The sequence below is a fragment of the Prinia subflava genome, chromosome 3 (assembly GCF_021018805.1).
Source record: "Prinia subflava isolate CZ2003 ecotype Zambia chromosome 3, Cam_Psub_1.2, whole genome shotgun sequence".
Lineage (NCBI taxonomy): Eukaryota > Metazoa > Chordata > Aves > Passeriformes > Cisticolidae > Prinia > Prinia subflava.
In genome coordinates this window covers 101,212,031-101,235,660 of record NC_086249.1, presented here as the reverse complement: position 1 = coordinate 101,235,660, position 23,630 = coordinate 101,212,031, and the positions used below count along the sequence as shown (strand labels likewise).

Genomic DNA, 23,630 nt, shown 5'->3' with positions numbered 1-23,630 from the left:
AATAAAAATTTATTCCAGACCTGTGGCAGAGAAGTAATTTTCCCCTGAAAATTATTCCTTTGTATCTGACCGACTCTATCTGGTTCCATTAATTTAAGCTGAAAGTGGTTTTTGACAAAGTAGTGAATCTTACGCCATTTTCCTTCTTGGTGCAGTAATAACACAATTAAAGTATGTTACAAAACTCAGGAAAAGGCATCTCTTAGGGGTGGAAACTTTTCTCACACTCAGTTTTTGATTTCTTACCTGTCCCTTGCTTTTTCAACTATGGCATGGATAGTAAGATACTGCGCTACAGGGCCAAACTCATCACGGACAGTGACATCGACAAGGATCGTAAATTCATCATCTCCTACTTCCTGAGGGATGACACCATTTCTGTTTTTGAACATACAGAGAGAAACTCAGGTAAGATTATAAATGTCTCTAATTAGACTTCACAGTAAACATTGTGGCCAGATTCAGCAGCAGCAGAAGCAGGAATGTGGATTTTTAAATGCAATGGGAATTCCATCAGCAGGCCTGCTGCATTATCTTGCATAGCTGGATGTCACAGTAATTCATGATCTTCCTCACTCAGAATTACATTGTTCATTGCATGACAGTACTTCACAATATCCTTTGGGAACTGCAAGCGTAATGCCTTAGAACTTTTATTACATTTTAATTTGAAAACCTGACCTTTAAACATTTGCTTTTGTTGTGGATAGAATACAGGGATAGTATTGTAACTGATGATAAATAGGGACAGGAAATACAAGACATCAAGAATGAAAGACTAAATCCTTTGTTTTGCAAAATTGTGTTATGAAACCTACACAGCATCCATTGCATAGAAGCAGCTCATGAAAGCCAAACAGCTGTGACACTTTCTAACATACTTTACCATTAATCGTGGAGTGCTGAGCATTTGAATATTTCCCTGTACTAGAGTCTGGATGTGTGTTTGTGTACAATACTGAACTGCATTCCAAGAGCCAAACTGACAGTGTTTAAGTGGCAAATAAATGCTTTGTTACTTCTCAGTTGCTTGATCACATCCTATTGCTGGAGCATGGTCACCAAATGTTGTCAAGTTTAAATTCTTTTGGCCTCTGTTGTCTGTTTTAGGCTGCCTCCAGCTGAGGATATCAAAGGTTTTGTGATTTTCAAGCATCTTTTTATTTTCCTGAAGCATCTTGTGCACGGATGGAAGGACACAGCAGTGGGAAGGATGTCAGGAAGCAATTCTGTAGTTCAGAGTGATGGGGGAGCTTTGGCTAAGCATGACCCTGTTGGAGAGATTTGTGTCTTTCTGTGAAGCCCACTAAACATCTTCAGCAACAGTTTCAGAGCAGTTAACATCCAGAAGTGTCTTTTCAATCCAGAGAACCTCTGATGACATCTCTGCTTCTATCCAACTATATCACGAGTGCATAAATAGGGACCTCAACTCCAACGAAAATACAAGCAATTCTCTGAGAAGTGTTTTATTAAGATGTGGAATACCTGCTTAGGACTTCAGTGAACATTCCCAATTAATCCTGCTCCACTAAAGCATCAAGATTTAGCATTTTTATGGCAGCAATGTCTTGTTATCAATATTTTACTCACTTCCTGGCATCCAGTGGCCTGAGATTTATGCAACTTCTTTTGTTGCAGCTAAACACACACACACACATTTATGTATATATTTAATATGGAATGCTGCTGTGAGGCTGAAGAGCAGCTCAGTTCTCCATCACTGAATGGCCTGTTTGACTGGCATTTTTTATGTCCAGAGACATAAAGGGTGCTAAAGGTACAGCTGCACTGTTAAATTGAAGAAGTCCAGGGAACAGTTTGAATCTTGGACCCCAAGCATGTTTATTGCTGTTCAGTCACTTTGAGTTCTCCTTTGCACCATTTCAAGCCCAGAGAGCCTTGAACACAGTAATAATAGCTGTGACCTGAGACTCCAGGTTTATCCCACAGCACCCAGACAAGAGTCAAAGCCACGCACTGCAGAGCAGATGTGGTCAGCTGGTCAAGCCAACAGCAGCAGGAATGCCAGGCCAGAGATTGCTGCCTGCCTTCCTTTTATTTTGGAATGAGAATATGTGCTGGGATTTCATTTGGGAGCCCACTGAACACTGCTGCTCAAATAAAATGTGAAACAATAAATGGGCAAATTTGCCCACTAATAGTAACAAATGCTTCAAGGCACATGTGAAAGGCATGTGTCTGTAAGTGGACTTTTAACTTCCCTAGGTTCTTAAAATGGATGAAATAGCTGACTTTTAGAGGTGGTAAAAGGTGAAATTGAGGGATATGGCTGAGAACTGTCCATTGGAGAGTTTAGTGAGAACAGCGTTGAAGAGGCAAGGAATGTGCTGGAGGAGCTAAAGCAGCAGTTGGAAAGAGGCCTGAGTCTGCACAAGTTTGTTTGTTCCCACCTTCCTTTTCTTTCTACTTCTTTTCTCTCACTATCCCTTCCTCATTTTAGGCATGTCTCAAGGATAGTGAGTTTCTCCAATGTTAAGAATGAGAAGGTTTTGTAGAAGTCAGGTAATAGTGGCTAAGGAAAAGGATTGAGGCCATCCAAAATAACAAACCCTTTTGTGCACAGGTTCAGAGGGCTAATTTTACCTTTTTATTTACATGAACTGGTACAAATTGGCAAGTAATGGTTCAAATCCCAATCCTAAAGTGGAAGTAATAAGTTGCTCTTAGTTTTCTCGGTTCAGCAACCTGAAGGTTTCAGAGAAATACTTCACTCTAATATTAGTAACACTGAAACTCTATGATATTCATAGGGCTGGACATCTTGAAGCACTTCTTGAGATGGGGATCAAAGCATGAGAACTTTGGCTCCCCATGAAGAAGATCACAACCCCCTTTTTTACTCAGTGTAAGACCCAGCCAACAGCTGTACAAACACCTGCAAACTCTGATCTGATCTTAATGGAAGAGGGTCTTTTGTGGTGGTGTTTATTTTGTGCTTTGAGCCTGGCTTTTGTAGATTTCTATCAAAACTCCTTATCAAGTTTCAGTGTAAAATATCTAACTTAATGAGTTATTTTCAGTCATTTTTCTTTATACCACTTGTAATGTATTAACCTGTAACATTTAAAAAAGCATTATGGGACAGAAGTAGGTTTCCAAAATAAGTGCACAGTTGCAGGGAAATAGAGAGACAGGAGTGAATTTCCAGTCTTGCAGATACATTAAATATTAAAAAACGGTTGCCAGGATTATATAACCTAAAAAATTCACATTTGTTTTTATAGCTGGGTGAAAAGGAATGTGTTAACATTAGAGTCACATTAATGATTTGAATTGTTTTTTGATTCAAGCAAGGTCTGATGATTACCACAGTGGAGGGTTTTTTTGTCTTTTATGGTGCTAATAAAGCAATTAAGATAGACATCTGCTCCAAACTCTGGTTTAATAAGTAGTTTGGGTTTCAGATTCATTTATAATTTTGACTGTAAAAGGCATTTGATTACACTGTTCATCAGCCTTTTATTGGATTTGCACCAGTACCTGATATTAAGGCACCATTAAATGTTACTAAAATAAGCTTTTGGCTTTTGCCTTGGAAGCTGAAATATCAACAGGAAGCAAACCCCAGAGTTGTTGTAGGGCACATATCCCAGTGAAACTAAACATGTGAACAGAAGGTTTTCCAGAAAGCTTGGTACGTGCAATGCAGTCCTGTGGTACAGCAGAAGTTAATACAGGAAAGTGAAATGTTCCTTCCAGCATCTTACCCAACCCTGAGTAACTCGTGCAGTTCCTAGTGACACAAATAAAATCATTATACTGTGAAAAGGAATCTTGTGACATACCCACCTCACAAAGCAAAGAGCAGACCACAGTTAAATTGCGTTGGCAGAACAACGTGGAAGACAGTATCATGTCACTCCTACATTTTTTATAAATTTCAAAAGCCCTTTAAAAGAAGTTAGAATTACAGTGCATCAGAATTCACAATCTTCATAGGACAGCGCTCTCTTAAGTTGTGATTTTTTTTCTTTTTCTGCTTTTAACAGTTAAAGGATAATTGTCTGCATCTTTGTGTTTGGATCTTTTTGGATCTAGGTTTCTCAAGGGCCAGTTCCAAGGCTGGCAACAGGGTTATGGGAACGATTTGAAGAGGCACATTTCTGTCCTGTTTTAAAGAAAAGCAAAGCAGGGAAGGTGTTTGGCAGGCATTCAAATGAGACATGTCACAGAATGTGCACAATGTCGCTGTTGCTGTGGACACTGGCAAAGACAGTCCTTTTAGCACTGGGAGAGAGGGGAAGAGAGTGTTCTGAGGCAAGAAACTGGTGTGCAAAATGTGGTATTTCAATACAAATAATGTGGTTTGGGGTGTCTTTTTGTTGATGGCTTGGAGGTTTTGTGTGTGTGTATGTTTTTTTTTCCAAGTAAAGCCATAATTAATTATTTTTAATTCTATTCTCATAGGGATAGCTGGTGGAAAGTTCCTGGAAAGAGGTCGCATTAAGAAGCCTGGGCAGGAACTCTTTAAGAGTGAGCCATCTGAATACTACAAGGCTCAGGATCTGTTTGTTGGAGCCAGACTTTGTTTCCATGGTCACAATTTTCTTTTGGTGGATGCTGATGAATACACGTTCAACTACATGGAGAGGAATGCAAATGAGGTGAAGCAGCCTCTTGTTAATTTATCTCTCAGGACTGTGGTTTATCATATATTTTTCAGAATTATTTATACTGTTTCCTCACCCAAAGCTCACAGCCCAGTGCTCTCTGTCTGGCAGTGGATTTAGGAGGTGCCAGCTGGGAGTGCATGCAGGTCTGGCCACTCTTGACTGCCCATTCCCTTTTCCTCTCTCAGAATCCACTCAGGCTGCCTTAGGGGTTGTCACAAGGGATATCCCTTTCTGTTCCTTCTTGAGGCTGTTCATGAACCTCTTGTCCCTGAGCTGATCTAACCCTTGCTGATACTGTCAGCTTCCACAACTTTCTGTGGCAGTAGGTTGAAAAGTTCACTGCGTGCTGTGAAAAACAAATATCTGATGGAAAAAAAAGTATCTTTTAACTGTTTCAAACCAGCCTCCCACTAGTTTCAAGGCCAGTTTTACTGTTCTGAGGTTTGGGGAAGATCCCATTTACCTTATGCACCACCTTCATAATTTTGTAAATCTAAGACATTCTTCCTGCTCAGCCTAATTCTGTGCAGCTAAGAGTTTCACCCTTTTTGGTCTGTTCTTGCAAAGTAACTGTGTGGTGTGGAGACTGGAACAGTGTTCACTACTCAAGATCCAATGTAGTCTTACTGATGAGGCTATTTATGTCCTGATTTGATTTTTTGGGTTCATACACATTTTTCTACCAAAACTTGTAATAGTAGAAATTCATATCACAGTCAGGAATTCAAGCTTAAAGTGTTTATTGAATTTTACTGTCTTTTCTTGTTACTTTCAGAGGGGAGAGCAACAATAAATTATGAGCTGGGGTGCCTCTGCTGCTTTGTACTTTAGCAGAATGGTGCAGTTTTTTGTGAATTAATGTGGATTAGCACCATCTGCCTTCCCTGGAACAACGTGGAAGATCTGTAAAATCCTTGTGGATATAAAATCCTAAGACTGCTAAATGCTTAAAGCAGTAAAATACAAAGCTGAAACCTCAAAAATACAACCCAGTGTGTTTCCTTCCTGCTGGATGGTTTCTCCTCCTGGTAGAATCAAAACCAAACCTCTTCTCCAAAATGCAGAGCTCATCTTTAGATTGTAAATGTTCTTTGGAATGTTGTTTGCATTGATTGTCCTGGATCAAATGGATGAGGCTTTAGTTCTTCAGACTGAATGATTGTATAGTATCAAAATAAAATTTGCAAAATGAGAAGAGACAGCATTGAAAATGTGTCCTTAAAGTGAATTTTGAATGGTTCTTCACACAACTAAGGTTTTAATGCAGCTGGTAGAAAAAAAAAGGTTGATTCTTCCATAGGTAGATGCTTCACTCACATCCTTTGACTAGAGCTCCAGAAGTTTACCTCAGTTCATCAGGGGATCACATACTCAAATGACAACTTCAGCAATTACTAGAGAAGATCAGAGCTGGAAGATTGTTTGGAAAAAGGGGAAACAATATAAAGATGGCAATTTGTTTATCTGTTTCTAAAATGAGAAAACAAATAATTTTCTATCTGACTAGACAAGAGATTTCCTTCCAGCAGAACACATCAGTATGTTTTCTGAAAACTGGTGAAAGAAATCTGTATGGAACATTTTTTCATGGAATTTGCCATTTTGACCACAGTTCTATAGGCATATGGTGATTTAGATTTAGAAATTTTGATTGGTAATCATAGTGCAGGTGAATATTGAAAATTTCTTTAAGACCATCTAAGATAGTTGGAAGGCTTTAATTTTCTGTTTCAAAATTACATTTATTTTATTGTTTTTTTGTTAAAGAGAGAGAAAAATCAGAGTCCTGTGATTTTGATTGCCACCTTGGCTGAAAGTTAATTCAAGGACCTAGTTCAAATTTTTTCAGAACTTCTGATTTCTTTTTCAATTTGAAGGAAAAAATATTTATTTAGAAACTGTAGATTTCCTTGCAAAGCAGAACAGGTGTGTTGTGTACAGTCCTACTGGTATTATCCGGGTTTGGGGAGGACTGTTTCAAACAAGGCATCACTGGAAGGGAATTCAGCATCTCTGAACTGCATCAGTTGTTCTAGCTTTGCTGTGTGCTGTAGCACAAACGTGGAAAAGGATTTTACTTCCATTGAATTCAGCATAATAATCTCTGAGTTAAGCAAGACAATTAAATCAAACTAGACTGTGACTAGAAACATGCCAGGAGTTACATGAGAAGGGGGAAAGCTGGTGAAATTATTGCCATGCTGCTCAGATACTCAGTGTCCATGTAGGTGTTTGGAATATGTAGTTTAGGAAAACAGATGTAAAAATAGCCTTTTTGATAATGTGGAGAAGACAGGCTCTTAAATATTCAGAACACTTTGTCCATCCTGAAATCCTCTGCTCTCTGAATCCTTCTGCTCAGTCTTTTCTCCCTGTTTCTTGCTTGATCAGCAGAAGGCTGTGTGCTTATGCCCCAAACAGTAACATCTTGGAGAGGGGCCTGGAAAAGCTGCAGCCTCTAAAACTCTTTGATTGCTGCTCCAGATGCTCCAAGGTGCTGCCTTGCAGGGTATTGCCTGCCAGGGCTGCACCTGGGGTTTTGGCATAGGCAGAAATTGTCTTCTCCAATTCTGAGAAAAACCTGCAAGATCTGATGTACTGATTAGACTTGGATCAATTTGTACTGCTCTGGCAGTGCCATAGGGATTTTAAATACCCCTTTCTGGATCATTTTGAACTGATACAAACTGTAGACACATTTCAGCAGAGTTGGGACTGAGGCCCGATTTTTATGTCCTGGTCCTTAATACCAGTCATACCAAATTTCAAATAACTGCTATTGGAAGAAACAGGAGAAAAGTTCTCAGGCAGTTCATTGTGCTTTTTAAGCTAGATAGAGCATGACAGATATAAGGACATAGCAGATAATCATACTTGAAGTCACCCCCAATTTAATGACTAAATACTTCTGTGTTTTATATTAAAAATGAATATAGCAAATAAATCTTTGGTAGAGCACTAACATAATCTGAGTAGATTGAAAGCCTTAGTGCTTCAGTTCTGTTTAATCTGAGTTCAAATTTATTTTAACGGTCTATTTAGGAAGAAATAAACATTTAAGCATTTTTATACTTAACAGGTAAAATTGGTTCCTAACAAATTTCCAGTGGGCTATTTCTGAGTATTTAAGACAGTGCAGTCCAAATGATGAGGTTATTTGTTGGAACATTCCACTGGAGCCAGTGGTGAAAAATTAGCTTTAACATGGTGAAATTTATGACTTGTGAGTTCTGTGTGGTGCACCAACATAAAATGAGGACCAAATTATTAGAACTCAACTTTGAATGTTTCTACTTCTGCTTTAAAAATGCAATGTTTCAAGCAAAAGTGGATGTTCTAAATGCACTAAACTTTCTGAGAATGCATGACCTGATGATTTTTTTAAAATTGTTTATATTTTTGATAGTCTTACTGAGATTCCCATGGGCCCCTTTCTCCAGGTCCCTCTGAATGGCATCCTATCCTTCAGGTCTTTATAATCTGTGTCTTATTTTCCTCTTTTAAGTTCCCCATGGCTGATATTTGTGTCATCCTCAATAAACTGAAGAGCATGACTGGATTTCGTGCCAAAGAAATCAGAAAGGCATTTGCTACTACTGACCCTGAGTGTACCAATGTCATTGGGTATGACACTTTCAGGTAAGACAGTGGGTTGGGGTTTTAATATTTAATAAAGGCACATTGCCCCAAAATGTATAAAGCATGACTGAGTTTTGATGCTTTCTGCCCAGTAGCTGACAAGTGGCATAGATTTGTTTTGCATTTACTTGAAGATTATGTGTGAAAATGAAAGTAAATCCATGCTCCAGAAAAAAAAAATAGTTTCAAGTAAGCTGAAAAGCACAACAGAAATCTGTCTACTTTTTATGGGGCTGACAGAGAGTGTTGTGAAAGGGCAGGAGTCATCAATAATAGATTTGCTGAACGATAAAGAAAAGTCCATCCTGAGAGTCAAACAGTAGTTTTGAAATTCAAGTAGGAATGTTCAAATTGCCTTCTGAAAATGATGTTTGTGTTTTGAACCATTGGTAAAGAAGATAGTCTTTATAGAGTTAAGGTGCATTGGAATTATAGAAGGCAGTGCTAAGCATGTTTAAAAAAGATTGGAAAGCAGTAGTGAGAACAATAATTAATACTTGGACAGTAATTTAAGCACAGACAAAGGAAGGGGAAATGTGGATTCTGGGAATGATCCAGATATGGCAATAGGCAGATAGAGAGATACTTGAAAGAGGAAATCATGTTCAAATACAAACTGATTTCAGTTTATCCCACAGCCAGAATACCTGAGTGTATGAACTGTGTTGGGCACAGTACTGCTAAGGTTAATGATGTGAAACAGGAGAAAACTTTACTTAGAAGCATTTGTTTTTCACAGAATTAATACAGTGTCTATTTAGGAACTGTCATAATAACTAAGGCATGTAAGTAGATGAATATTGCATGGAATGTCATCTCCATAGGAATGCTCACCAAGGCAGGAATTGCTTCTGAAATATCTCAGAAAAGAAATAGATCAGCAGAAGGTTCTTTCAGCAATTCAAAGTGAAAGTAAAATTAAAATGAGCTGGTATTCAGAAATGAAAAATAAGTGAATTAAACGTAGGAATTAAACTAAAAGAGGCCACAATTTTTGCCAGCTTTTGGTCAAAATATTTCTGAACTCTGATATTTTACTCAGCAGAAGCAAGATTTTGAATTGCTAATTGCATTAAGAGGGAAGATGTTATTACTTGAATAAGAAGGGAGAAAATTGAAAGTTCATATTTAATGGGAGAAAGTTTCTGTCATCTGGAAAAGGTTTTTAATTTATGTAAAAGGTAATTATTTAAAATTTTAAAAAATAGTTTTAGTTCAAATTATGAAATAATCATCTGTAAAACTTTGTGCATGCACTAAGAGCAATTCAAAGGTTTGGAACATTTGTATGATAGAATTAGGGAAGCAAACTTTTAGAAGGGATGACTGTGCTTTTAAATGGCAGGGAAAGGTTTTTATTTTATCCAGAAGAGGCTCAGTTGGGTGTAAATTTAATCATGGACATAATCTGTGCAGCTGTGAACAGCTCAACTGTTTAATTTAGGGTGGTGCTATTCTGTGACATGGGGAGAGATATGTCTGATCATATGGTATTGAGGGACTTGGTTTCAGCCACAAAAAATGCAGGAGCCCTCTCCGTGTGCAGGAAATCTGGGGAACCCAAATATTCAGGGTTTTCTGGGCCTCAGTGCTCACCTGGACCAGTCTCAACACTCTTTAATGCTCCCTATCCCTCCTGTGGGGAAGGCCTGGGGTGGAATAGGGGATGTTCACACTGCCAGAGGGAGAATTTCCCTCTAAGGAACCTTGAACATTTGTGCTCTATAGTGACAGTAGGTTTTGTTTCTGTTAGTTTGTATTACATCCAGTAATCCAAAGGCTCTCATTATTATTATTATCTGTGTGTCTGATTTTAGAATGAAAGAAGCATTTTTAATGACAAAAACAAGAGCACTTCTTTACGTCTGTGAAAATTCCAAGATACTTTTATGTGAATAGAATATCTTTTCTTTCAGTTTCTTATTGTGTACATCTCTGTTTATTTTTAATCTGCCATGACTATAGCTAACATCAAATGATTATTTTTAGTACAGGCAATTATCTGTATGACAGCTTCAATGATAATCCTCTTTCCTTATCTTAAATACAGCTGAGGCTTTACTGTGCTCTGAATTTGGCTGTTCAAATTTCTTCCTTTCTACCTATGTAATTTTATATAATCTGCATGTAAAACTACATCTATAAGTATGAAGTAGTGAAGAGAATTGTAATTATACAATTTACTTTAACTGCTTTCAGAACCCAAGTCTTCAGTCCCTTATCCAGGAAATAAATGTGTAATGTACACTGAAGCTATCCCCTAAGCTATCATTAGAACTATTGAAAGCTTTGTTAAAAGGAGAATTAAAAATAACTAAAACTTAGATGCCTGTGCATCACACAGCCCAATCCACTCTGTTTTTTCTCATAAGCTACTGGCAAGGATGTTTGCTGTTAGAGACAAAGAACCATGTGGGTCTAACAAAGATGCCTATCTTCAATTCAGTTTGAGAAGCAGCTCTCTTGAGCAATTAATTACGACTTCTTCTTTCTGTAATGAATTCAGATTACAATCTGTTTTATTCTTCTAGAACAAAAAAAAAAAAAAAGAAAAGAAAAGAAAAAAAAAAGAAAAAAGTAAAACAAGAGACAGCTAAGCTGTGGGAACAATAATTGAAGCTTGTTTTTTTTTGTCAGGGAGAGTTTAGATGTCATTCTGTTTGTGAGTCTTGGGTCTTACTCATTAGTCTCTCACAATCACTAAAATATTCCTTAATTCCCAAGGGAAATAATTTTATCTGTGGGTTTTGGTGATTTGCTTGTCACTGACTGGATGGAGAAAATAAAAGACTTTTAAAATCCTGACACTGGAAAAATCTGTGCCATGTATGGAAATGCAACCTGTGGAAATGGCTGATGTTATCTACAGCCCCCAGCTCTGCCAGCCCAAGCACTGGAGTGCCAGGCTGATCAGGCAGCACTGTCCTCTTTGTGTGTGCAGGGGTATTTATTGCAGGCTGCAGGAAGGAGGCTCCAGCTTTGGATCTCTGGATGCTGCTGCAATATAAATAATAATATCCAGTAAGTGGAAAAAATAATACTGACAAGATAATGATAATATTAATAGATGGGCCAGCTCTTGGTCATTAAGTTTGTGTAATCTCAAATAAGGTTTGCTACTGTCAACAACTTGTCACTTCCTTGCATTTGTTTTCTGCCACTGGAAATAGAAGATCATGCTAATTTACTTAATAAGAAAAAAGAAGCAGTTGAATCAAAGAAGACGCTCTGCAGTATTTAACCTTCCTTTGATAGCTGTGTAAGTGCAATCATATTACATGGAGTGATCCCTTAATTTGAACAGGACCACACAAGCCTCTGAGAGGAAGCAAATGAAGAACTATGTTTCTTGCAGATTTGGAGGGGTCCTAAGTTTCTGTGCTTTCAGTTCACATGTGGATGTTAAAGAGATCCCTCATCAGATTAATTCAACAATTCAAGTATTCTCCAGGCAGCCATTTAGGTCTTGTGTCAGAACTTTGTGCATGACTACTAATTTCTTCCATTTGTTTTCAAGGATTGGTGTTTAGTCACAGTGATTCAGTGTCCTCATGGGTATCACAAGGTACAGCACTGATTGCACCAGCAATTATGGTGAAATTTGTTCTTAGTGCAGTTTATCCAGAAGTATTATATATAATTAATCTAATTTTGACTGAGACACACAGGCCTATGCTGATGCGTGCTTGTTAAAAAGCCTGGTTGAATGTGAGTGCACCACAGGCAGATGTTTGGGATCATAGAGCCAATGCAGTCACACTAATCCAGACTTGACAAAAGGCCTTGTTACAGCTGAGGAGCTGAAACTGTCCCATCAGATGGATCTCAGGAAAATTTCTTCTTCCTTGGGCTGGGATGATTTGTCTGAACGGCACACACGGGCTGGAGAGAGCACATCCCAGGCTCATCCCTGCATGGGATCTGATTTTCCACTTACAGCATCCAAGTGTAAGCTGCTCTTACTGCTACCTTCTGTCTTACACTCTTGCCAGGGGAACTTGTGATTTGTTATAATTCTCTGTGTGGCATCTCTGGTAAAACACTTCAGTTGTGGTTAGGATGTATAGACAGTTACTGAGGAAATATGGACATTCTCCCCCAAAATAGTGATTATTAACTGGTTTTAACTCATTTACCTAAAACGAAACTGGTTTTGTGAACAGGAATTGGATAGTCAGTGTCGCTGGTGGAGGATTTTCAGAACACGAAATTATCACTCTTGGCCGTCACTATGGCATGAGAGATGAAAGTCAAATAGACCAGTGCCGCCTCCTTTCACTGGCTCAAGAAAAACTAAAGAAAAATGCCTTTGAGTATTTTGAACAACTGCTGGCAGTGTTTTTGTACAATGACCGAGACAAGTAAGTTTCCTCTCTTTATCCCAAGCTGTTCTTTGAGAGGCTCTTCTTGTAAACCCACACTTTCTGTTTGTTGCTGAGCAAAAATGGTATATTGTGACCAAAGAATATTGTGTGTAATGTTAAGCCTCTCTCAGCATTTGACAATAGACAAGAAGAGGACAACCTTTTTGTCTATTTTACATTTCATATGTGGACTTTATTGTAGATGCTGTACTGAACATTCTGTGACATCAGATACCAGTTCATGGGCAAAACATAGGATTTTAAATCAAAGAAGAGAAATAGTGACTCAAGGGGGGGGAAAAATCAGATTTTTTATGTGACTCATTTGCCTTTTTTGTTTTCTGATGTCACAGATAAAGAACCACTGAGGATCTCAGTATGAGAATGGTTACAATGTGACCTACAAGTTTCTCAGACTTGTAATAGCAAAATTTCATAAAACTTTGTTGTCTTTTTCTCTATCCTGATATTCCACACGTGTTTTCCTATGCACTGAACCATTCATTTGAAGTAAAACTGGAAAATACCTAATGCATATTTCTACCCTTGTCTTTCTGATATGCAGGTCTGGATTGTTGCCCTACGAGACCTGCAGGACTATTTTCAAATCCTTTAAGTTGCCACTTCCTGATGATCTTCTAGAAACTTTACTGACCAGGTAACTTAAGGGGAGATAGTGTGACCTGCATGCATGGATGCAAGTATTTACTAAAGACACAAATCCTCAGAATTTGTCATTTATCAAATACAAATCATTTCATGATGTAGATTTTCTCCCTACACACACAGAGACTTTCCTATTTACAGAATATCTATAATCAATAGAGATGCATCCATCTTAGCAACTTCTCTTCATTTTGCCTGGCATGGTAAATCATGTGGGGTTTGGCAGAATTCTGTGGAATTAATCTTTCCAGAGTCAGTTACTGATACTTATCATTTTCAATGACATTCACTTTTTTTTTTTGCTTTAGTTGTTCCTGCGTATAGATTTGAGGTAAAAATAATAATTTTATGAAAGCACATTTTGTGAGTTCCAAGGAACACACTAACATGAATACAATGAAGTGTCTTTATCAAGTAGGCAGTTTATTGATAAACATCAATTTACTATTGATGAGTAATAAAAAAAAAAGAGTTTGCTACTCCTATTAATCTGACATGGAACATATTTTATTGTTATTTTTTAAAAGGAAAAGGAGTGTTGGCATGGCTTTGGTACTTTTCCATAGCACATGTAGCTTTTTTGAGACAAATTGCTTTGCTAGCTGTATTAATGGAAATAGAAGTGAAAAGAACTACTATTTAGTGCACTTGTATTAAAGACTAGAGTTCAGAGTAAGCTGTGGTGCTCTGAACACTTTGGTTTTCCTGGCCAGATTTTCTGGTAGTAGGTTTAAATGCATACTTACTGGTTTCTTCTTTCCCTGGAGGGAGATCCTTAAATCACATGCTTTGTCTGTGCTTTCCTACTGTGTTAAAAACAGAAACTGGTCTTGTCTTCTGTCATGTTTAGATTCTTTCAGGTAAATATACTTCTTGATTTTAGGAGGAGTGGCAAATTAGGTATCTGAGTTTAGTAAATAATGAAAAGGCCCTTGTCAGGCAGAAATGTGGAACCCATTTTGATAAAGCTTCTTCATACTGCTGATCATCACTTCTGACAATGAGTTATAAGCATTAGTCTTCAGAAATGTCTGAATTTTAACAGTGATCTACAGCTGATACTTTAGAACACCCACCAAATTGCCCAACACAATTGTTGAAGGACAATTGACATCCCATATTAGACAAAGGGTTCTTTCAGATTCCACTTCTTAAGGGCTGAACTCGAATAGATGCACCACAAGGCACTGGAAGTTTTCCTTTATGTACCAACTCAGTTCTGATAAGAAGCAGACAAGCCTGACACATCCTGGGCTCTAAGGACACGTTTATTGTTTGTGAATTTATACCAGGGAAAGCTTTTGTGCCCTGAACATCTACTTTCCTAAGGAGTGAGTGTAGGCAGTTAAGAAGAAGAAGCCCAGTACACTATAATAAAAATTAGAGATAAGCTTAGAACACAGGGAGGAGATCAAGGGCTGGATTTCACCCAACTTTAGCAAGATACCCATGGCAACTGGATGAGGTTTCAGCTGCTGTAGGTTCTTTCTGTAGGTGGTGGAGGAGAGAGTTATCTCCTCAACCTGCATCAGAACTGCATTTCTAAATTCCCATCCATTTTCTTTAGTTTCTAAAGGGGCTGAGGCCAGCCTGTGTTACAGATTTCCGTATGAAGAAAGGTAAATGAGAATGATGTGAAGCTGGGCCTCAGAAATCAGTGTGGGAAGGGCTTCATTTGACAGAGAGCCTTATGAAAGGCACTTCTAAGTTACAGCATCAGCTGCTTCAAAGGTGGCAGGTTAGGTGGTGTCACAGCACTGCAGGTAATGAGGAAGATTGTCACATTCTTCATCGTGTGTGCACTTGGCACTGCTTGGGAAGTTGATTGTTTTATGAGGGTGCAGAGCCAGGGAAATATTTTTTTGAACTCTATTTACAGACTTTTTCCAGTAGTCTGTAAATCGAAGCGTTGGGTCATCTGAATGAGATTTAGATTTCTCTTTTCCTTTCATTCTGCTTCCTGTAGTTTTCTTCAACACTGAAGAATCATGAAACAGGCAAGTTTATTGTTAGTGGAGAACAGTCTCATTCCTGTGGAGTTTGCAATTCAGTGGGAGCCAAGTTTGTCAACAGTTTCCTTCCTTCCTTCTCCTTCCTCCCTTCTTTCTTCCCTCCTTTCCTTCTCCCTTCCCTCCCTTCCCCCCTCCCATACTTCTAAAACGAGTGGTGCTCCCACTCTGTGTATCTGTATTTATGAAGAAGGAAAGTGGTACAATAAAAGTTGCTGGACTGATTCCCACAAAATCAGTCTATATAGCTAATGCACTAGCTGGACCCTATTCAGCTATAAAATGATGCTGGACAATGTGATCAGATAATAGTTGAAGGCTGAAGCTCTGTGTTTATTCAGCTTTGCTATCTGAGATTAGGTGGCAAAGACTTTCTCCAGGACTTAATGACTCTGTTATTCCATTTTGAGAGGTAGTACTCTTAAAGTATTTATTATTTAGATTTGTAAATTATGCTGCAAGGATCTGTCACTTATTAAAACCATGGCATGGGACTTGAAATTACTGTCTAATTTTGTGGTCACCTCCAAATGACCCAAGACTTTGTTTACTGTACCCGAAGACCACTCAGTTGCCATGGAGTGGAGGGAGAGTTAGCACAAAAACTGGGGTTTCATAAGACGTTTTCCTATTGTCCATCTAGTGTAAATTTATGTTTTTAATTGTGGGATGATGAAATAGTAGGATTTAGGTACCCAACAATGTGAACGTTTTTCCAATTTACCTGAGCTGGCATGTTAAAAAGTAGTTGCTTTCTCCATTGACATTTTCTCACTTACTTTTTAAATCACAGAACAATACAGAATTTAATCACACTGTATTAAGCAATGCAGATGGTACACAGTTGTTTCTGCCAGAAAACTACAGTAGTCATTATAAACATGTCTTTAAATTTATGCAGGCATAATGAACAATTACAGTTTGTTTAATAAATAAATTTTGCCGAAGTGCTTAAGTAATGACTTTAGGGGTTTTTCTCTGTTATTTTTATTTACTGCAATGCTAAATTGATGCTAACAAGGACTTAAAAAGAAGCAGTTCTTCCCTGGAGGATTTATAAACAGCTGGCAGATAAGGAAGGAAAAAATGGAGAGAAGAATGTATGACAAGTTTACAAGCATTACATGTTGATTATTCTGCATTAATTTAGTTGTTAATTTTAGGTCCCTGGTTTTTAAAATTATCTTCTTTAATTTCTGTTATAAGCAGCTGTATAGTTTTTCATGTCTCTACACTGCTGGGGTGAGTCTGTTTGAAGGATGCTTCTTGTTTTTAAAAGGTGAATCTCTGGTCCCTCAGGCAGCAGAGCCTGATGACAGAGGGTCTCCTACATGGTTATCCCAGTTCTCAAGTCACTTACAGGCCAGGCCAGGCCACTCCTGCCTGCTCAGTTTTTTCCAGGATGGTGTTTGGATAATAATTTTTTACCTGGATTCCTACCTGTAGTTGTTTCTTTAGGGCTGCCCTTTTCTTTCAGGAAGCAAACCCTCTTTTCCTGCTACAGCAAGTTCCAGTAGCAGGAGCAGCAGTGGAAATGATCACAAGATCTTTCTCCTGCTGCCTTCTTGTTACCTTTGGTGCCTGAGACTCCTTATGCCATTTGTGATTAAAAGGTTCTCTAGAATTCATATTTTAATCTCTTAAGACAAATTATTCCTGTTACTCAGTTTGCTGAGGAGATGATGGTTCAATTCATGCTTGTTCAAGGCATGAGTAAATGTAGTGTAAATATAAATTTAAAAAAGGAGAGGGTAGACATTATTATTTAATAGTGACTTGTTGTGCTTGCTGGCTTAAGTCGTTTGATATGAGCAGTTTATAACAATTTAGGTGTAGACCTGTAACAATTTAGACCCTGTAGAACAGTGTTGCACAGAGAGGATCAAACAGGCTAAAGAATCCCTAGATTTTCTCTAAGGTTAAAGAAGCAGATGCTTCTGCTCTGTTATTATCAGCTTAAGTTGTTAATAAATGTTTGAAATGAAGGAATTAAAGATAAAAACTCTGCATGTACATTAAACTTTCACGTAAATCTTTGGGGTATAGATTTCTTGATGGGAAATAAAGTCTTATTAGCAAGTTACCTTTACTCACAAAAGCATCCTCAGGAATGATCATAATGTGATTTGACCAGATTTTTCACCTAACTGGAGTATTTAATTATGAAAGTAGTTCTAGAAGCAGAAATGTGCGATTATTTCTGTAATGACAAAGAAAATAAAAAGTTCTGCAAACTGTGATAGGGATGGAGGAGTGATTTTCATAGTCTAAAATCCCATGCATTGGTGAAGTAATGGCAAAACTGAAGAGAAGGGTGGTTTAAAGCTATCTTTGGTGCATCTTCTTGATAAGACAAATCTAATTTCCTTTTCTGAAGAGGACTGTCTGTCTCAGCATTATTAACTCCAGCCACTGAATGTATGACATCTCTGTCCTAATAATGCACAAATTGATAACATCTCCTCAGTCCATCTGGATGCTCTGTGCCAAATCTCTAGTGTGTGCTTTTAGTAGATTGATACAGTAAGTCACAGCAGTAAAAAGATCTAATGAGTAGATTTTTTTTCTTTCTGGGTTATTCTAGAGTAGTATTTTAAGATGCTTTCTGTAGCTATTTCATTATGGGATTTAGGAATCCCATTTCCTCTGCCCACGTTAAAATTCTTGGTTATAGATAATTTCAAACTCATATTGTCATCTCAGCTCACTAGTGCTGTCACATCAAAGGACTTTTCTCCTTGTAAATGTTTGTCAAAAGCAGAAGCAATGCTTTCCTCAACTTTGGTGCCTAAACTGAAAGTTTAAGTAGTTACACACCTTCACTTTTTCTTTGTTTAAAAATCCTGCTTATACAGCTCAGCATCTTGGTGGTAGAATGAATCTTTTGACTTCTCACAATGAGCAAAAGATAACAATATAATAATAGAAGGAAAAAATAATTTGTCCTGATAGTTCTGAAACTCCAATCTGTGTGCCATTATTTTTCCAAGAGGTATAAACTTCTCGATTGTCTTATTACATCTCATGCAAAACTTGTTTCTTTTCCCTATTGCCACCTACAAAAACAAACAAACCCTGAAACTAAGAACCCACTGGAAGTGGGAATGGTAATTTTCTTGTCTATTGGATATATTCCCCAAAAGTGAGGCTTTATGGAAATGTTAACTTGCGTGTGAACTATGATAAAGGAGCAGGTTCTCATAGGAGGGTTTCTCATGGCAGTGTTTCAGGCTCCATTTAATTCTGGTAGCAGTAGCATTCTTTTCTGACTTTGCTTTCATCTTCAGCATAACTCACTGTACTTAACATTCCAGTTTATCGTTGCCATCTCTGTTTATGGCTCTCAGTATATTTTATTATTATCTTTCCTGCTGACTATTAAATGAAAGGTGTGGGGGGAGGAGAAGGAAAGGATGAGTTGCAGTTTATTGCAGTTTATTTTTGTCACCAGATCCATTTCTCCTCCAATATTGTTTTCCAAGTTTGTGCTGTAAATTCTCCCTTAAAGTGCCTTCATGCTTGGTTTTTGTTGGAACCCTCTGCAGTGATTGAAGGGTTTTGAGGCCTGTGTTTTGTGCACAATTTCATTAAGGACAAGGCAAAATGATTTTCTGAAATACTTGTTTCTGAAATACTTGTGCGGTGGTTTTGACTCACCAGATGGCAGGGCAGAATTGTTGAACCTGGAGTCTCCCACCAGATAAGAGCCACTGAGTCTTGCTGGGTGTCTGTGTCTCTCCATGGAGCCCAGTGGGGCACAGACACTTCCAGGCTATGTTTTTGTGCCCAGACTGGGTCCCTTTTGCAGGTGGGTGGTGTTGGGTGGGACAGGAGTCCTTCAGAAGCTGCCAGTGCTGTATTTATCACAGAGCATTCCAGCTGTTCTTTTCAAGCTTCAGCCCAAAGGTATCTTTCAACATTTGGCTGGTGACACTGAAAGAACAGCGGTTCCCAAGGGCCTGAATCTCCTCAGTGTTCTGCTGAATTGAGGACTTTTATTTCTGAAGCTGCTCCATCCAAATCAATGGCAGAAGGATGCAGTAACTTATAAATCTGTTCCCATGGGGCTTATTAGTGCAGGGTAAGGATTTTAGAAATCTGAGGGAGGGGAACTGCATTTTCCACACTGTAGACCTTAGCTGGCAGCATATATATCTTCATGCATTTAGGGGACAGCCACAACTGATACAAATAAATCTATTTATCCATAGAAATAAAGAACAGTGCCATAAGCCTGTTACCAAATGATTTAAAATCTGGCTATTATTTGATACATTAGCAAGCTTTGTGTTTGTCAATTGCAAATTGGTCCCCACGTGTGTGCAAACAGCATTTTTGAAGGATTACTCATTTTCAGGAGACGATTGTAGAAGTCATAATAAAGCAGGTCAGCAGCACAGGTCTCCTGTATAATTCCATTTCTTATCTACACAAAGGAATCATACAATAATCATCCCAACTCTATGTTTGTCAAAAGCTGTGAAATCAGTGTTGGAAAAGGTTGGACAGTGCTTCAAAACTAAAATGAAAATAGTTGAAATAAAGTAAAACTTGAAGAAGTTGAATTCTACTATAAGAGACAAAACTAAGGTGTAAGAATACGGAAAAGAATGTGTAATATATGAGTTCCTGACATTTTGTACCTTTTTTTCACTCCTGCCAGTGTTTGGGAATAAAGTAGCATAAAAATTATTATCACAAAAGTAATGATTAGTATGCTGCAGTTAATATGACATAACTTTGTTAAAAATTCCCTTTAACCCTGAGTCATCTTATGGATATTCTGCTCAGGTTTGAAGATAACCAGAAGCAAATAGATTATAGAAAATTGGTTCATGGACTGAACTGGAGAGAGAATCAAGTCCGTACTTACGTGGAGGTAAAGGAGCCACCCAAGGTAAAACCAGTGTCTCAATATAATTTCTCAAACTTTAACATGACTGTTCTAGCCAACACACACTACAACATCTTTTCATATTTGTATATTTATACCTGTTTTCTTCAAGTAATTATTTTTAATAGGTTTGATAGGGAGGTTTAGGATGAAGCAGAGAAGTCAAAACAGGGATGTGGAGGTGCCTACTGTCAGATCTCTGGGACATTTTATAGAAGAAAAAGTAAAAAGAGAAAGGGAAGCAGGTGTGTTTATCTGTGGACAATGGGCATGAGTACTTCTTCCCCCACAAATATCATTGTCACATGTCAAATCAACTGTTCACTTGCTGAGGTAGTCAGAAAATACTTTAAGCTCCACTGACACATATGCAGAAAATAGCTCTGCATTTTGTATAACTCCTCAGAAACCTGTACATAATTAACACACCACATCTCTGGTAGGCGTGCACAGAGAGAAGAACTAATGGATCAACTTGGTATATTTTCAGCCTGCTACTTAGGGTAAATAAAAATGCAGTATCAACAAACTGCAGAGGCTAATCTGATCTTGTCATCTTGTGCTGAGTGGAACATTTTAAAATAGAAGGTCCATAAGGCAATTATGCTGAATTTTAAATACTTTGTAACAGATAAATCCAAAGGCCTTCTGCCAACACATCATTTTGCTGTTGTGGCCTGGCCAATGTATTGTACAGAATGTGTTTGATTGTGTTCAGACCATTTAGAAACACAGCACTCCTTTAAATTCAAGTTCACATGTGGCATAGTTTAAACCAGTATTCCTCAGGCACTGTGCTCCTGACTCCTCACTCCCTCCTGACTTACCAAGACCTTCTGTAGCATCTCAGACTGTTGGTGGTGTCTAACAAGGGCCCAGGGCTGTTGGTTTGCTCTGCTTTCCATGGCTGATTATTTTTGCTTTGTCTTTGTGAAGAAATTCTCTGTCTTGTACAGATAAACTCAAAGCCCTTCCACAGGTTTAATACAGCAGTCCTGAGGAGCATGGTGTTTATTAGGCTTTGTTGAGGGGGTATTTTTTGTTTTTACAGATTAATTCTGTGCTTAAGCAATAATTAAATATTTAGTATTTTAAGAGAGGTAACTACAAAATGGAAAAAAATCAGAGACAGGGAGTTTTAAATCTTGTTCAGCTTTAGAATTAAATTGTCATTCTGTGCATGACTTAGCACGAATTAATAGCAGTATTTTCAGGCTACAGTACCTGTATTTGACAGATAGATTTCAGCAGCAGTGTTGTGCTTGTTTAGCTGGCTTTTTTTTTTTATTCCTTCTCTTTATCTCATTATTTTGTATGATTTTTGGTGTTGAGACATAGATGACTTTCAAGAATTTGATGTGTAAGCATTTAAATGAAGAAAATATAGCATTATTAATTTAAAAATGTCTGCAAAAGGGCTGATGATATAATATTTTTAATAAAATATTTTATAACATTCATAAGAATGTGCATGTTGTAACCTTTTAGGAAGATGTACTGTATAAAGACCAAATTTTTCACAGATTTGTCTGAGGAATTGAAGCAGCTCATTCAATCTTATGTTGACCAGCTTGTAATGATTTTTGTTTTCATTATTATATACTAAGATATTCTCTGGGTTACTAATTTCAGAAGGAAGAGATCTGGAACCAACTACCACGATCCCCTCCCGTGACTGGGATCAGATACCCTGCTCTTCTGGATGACCTGTTTGGCAAGGAAGAATAATCTCTTCTGTGCAAGGCACTGATTTAAGATTGGTGCTTCAGCTCTGAAGATTACTTGGAGAGATACAGAAAGCATTCCTTGAAAAACCAGAAAAAATCAGATATAGGTTTTATTGTATTTAATTGCTTGTTCCAACAGAGATGTATACTTGTGTGTTTTTGGAACTCTTTCTAAATCAACAGCACTCTGTCATACTTACACAAGCATAATTAAAACTAGAACCTCTACTCTCTATCTTGTTGCATGGAGAATTTGAGAGTATTGAGAAATCTTTGAGTCAAACAGTGCAAAATCTGACTGACCCTGCTTTGTTCTGCAAACAAATGTGGTTGGATGACCTCTTAAAATTGGGTTGGACTGCTTTAGCACAATAATGCCATTCCATTCACGTTTCCTCCTTCCTCTTCAGCTCATATCTGTAGTTTTGCTCTATCCCCATGGTGATGCTAGAGTGCTGTTCGTGTCAAACTTGGTTATTTTGTGGGGGAAAAGCCAGAAAGGTTCTTGCACACTATAAAGCTGCTCTGGTATCAGAGATAATTATAGCCTTCCAAAGTGGAAGCAAATGTTTTGCAGGCATGGCACAGAAGCTGTCAGTTCTTGCTTTTTGTTTTAGATATGACTCAGTGTTAGTCCCACCCAGCTTTACTTGGGTGGGACATGTCTGAAGAGAAGGGGTTTCAGTGCAATTTCAGTGTGCAGCGTTCTTGCAGCAGAACTGTACTTGCCCTTTGAAAATTCATTGATGCCCTTCTCTTTCTCCATGGCTTAATGGAGTTCCTGTTAGCATTTTTGTATCTTTTTAAGCTTATTCCAGCTCAAAGCCATGATTAGATCTGGATTTACTTTGTGCTTTTGTGAGAGGTCTTCAGACCCCACTCTGAAGAATGGAAGAGCTGAGGTGAAGGTGGAGCTGATTCATCCATGAGATTCCACTGGGGAAGGGAAAGAGGTGTGAGCCAGTGCACCTCTTCTGGTGCCTGGGAAGACTTAGAACCCTGTTTTTTCTTTAATCTGAAATAACAGTTTTGGGGAAGAATTGATAGATTTAGAAAAATGAGAATTCAATGTATCTAAATCCTGAAACTAAGGGGAAAACAATAGTATTTTTTTTGAAACTTGGAGATCCCCCTTGCCTTCCTACACTTTTGCATGATAATGTAAATGAAATTCTTATTCTTTTTGTACCATATGGCAAAATATGTAGCTTTTGACAGCTCTTTGCCTTTTTTGCAGTGAAAAAGATCTTGAGACAAAGCATAATTATGTTGCTGCTGCTGAGGAGGGGCAGTAAAATGGCCAAGGAGTGTCTGTGCCCAGAGGCTCAAAATGAAAAGGTGAAAACCTAAAGTGCTCCAAGTTGTAGACAAGACCATGAATTGCTTTTTGATCCAAAAGAGGAAAATGGTTCCTTATATTTCAAGGAATATCTGACCAGAGGGACAGTGTCAGGATCCTAAACAACAATTTGTGTTTGAAGCCCATTTGGTGAAAGCTGGATAGTTTTATAACATGCCACCAAGACTGAGATTGATGCTAAATGAATGCAGTTTTCTTTGTAAATTTTCAATACTCCCAAGACTTCAGAAGGTTTTGTTTCAGTTGTGGAAATCTTGTACAGCTGAGTGTTTCCAAGAAAAGGGGACTCTCAACACTGAGAACCTCTCAAGTGGCTTCTAGAAAAGATACATTC

General features: G+C 38.0%; 1 protein-coding gene across 1 annotated transcript in view; it reads left to right on the top strand.

Moving 5' to 3' along the window:
* The window catches only part of EFHC2 (EF-hand domain containing 2), a 57,184-nt gene extending 35,034 nt beyond the window's left edge, over positions 1-22,150 (top strand). The window contains exons 9-15 of the mRNA XM_063393581.1: positions 281-408; positions 4,432-4,628; positions 8,143-8,276; positions 12,440-12,637; positions 13,206-13,298; positions 20,107-20,212; positions 21,842-22,150. Of these exons, the coding sequence (XP_063249651.1) occupies positions 281-408; positions 4,432-4,628; positions 8,143-8,276; positions 12,440-12,637; positions 13,206-13,298; positions 20,107-20,212; positions 21,842-21,937 (952 nt within the window). The 3' untranslated portion in view covers positions 21,938-22,150. The remainder of the gene's footprint in view (positions 1-280; positions 409-4,431; positions 4,629-8,142; positions 8,277-12,439; positions 12,638-13,205; positions 13,299-20,106; positions 20,213-21,841) is intronic.
* Positions 22,151-23,630: the final 1,480 nt, after the last annotated feature.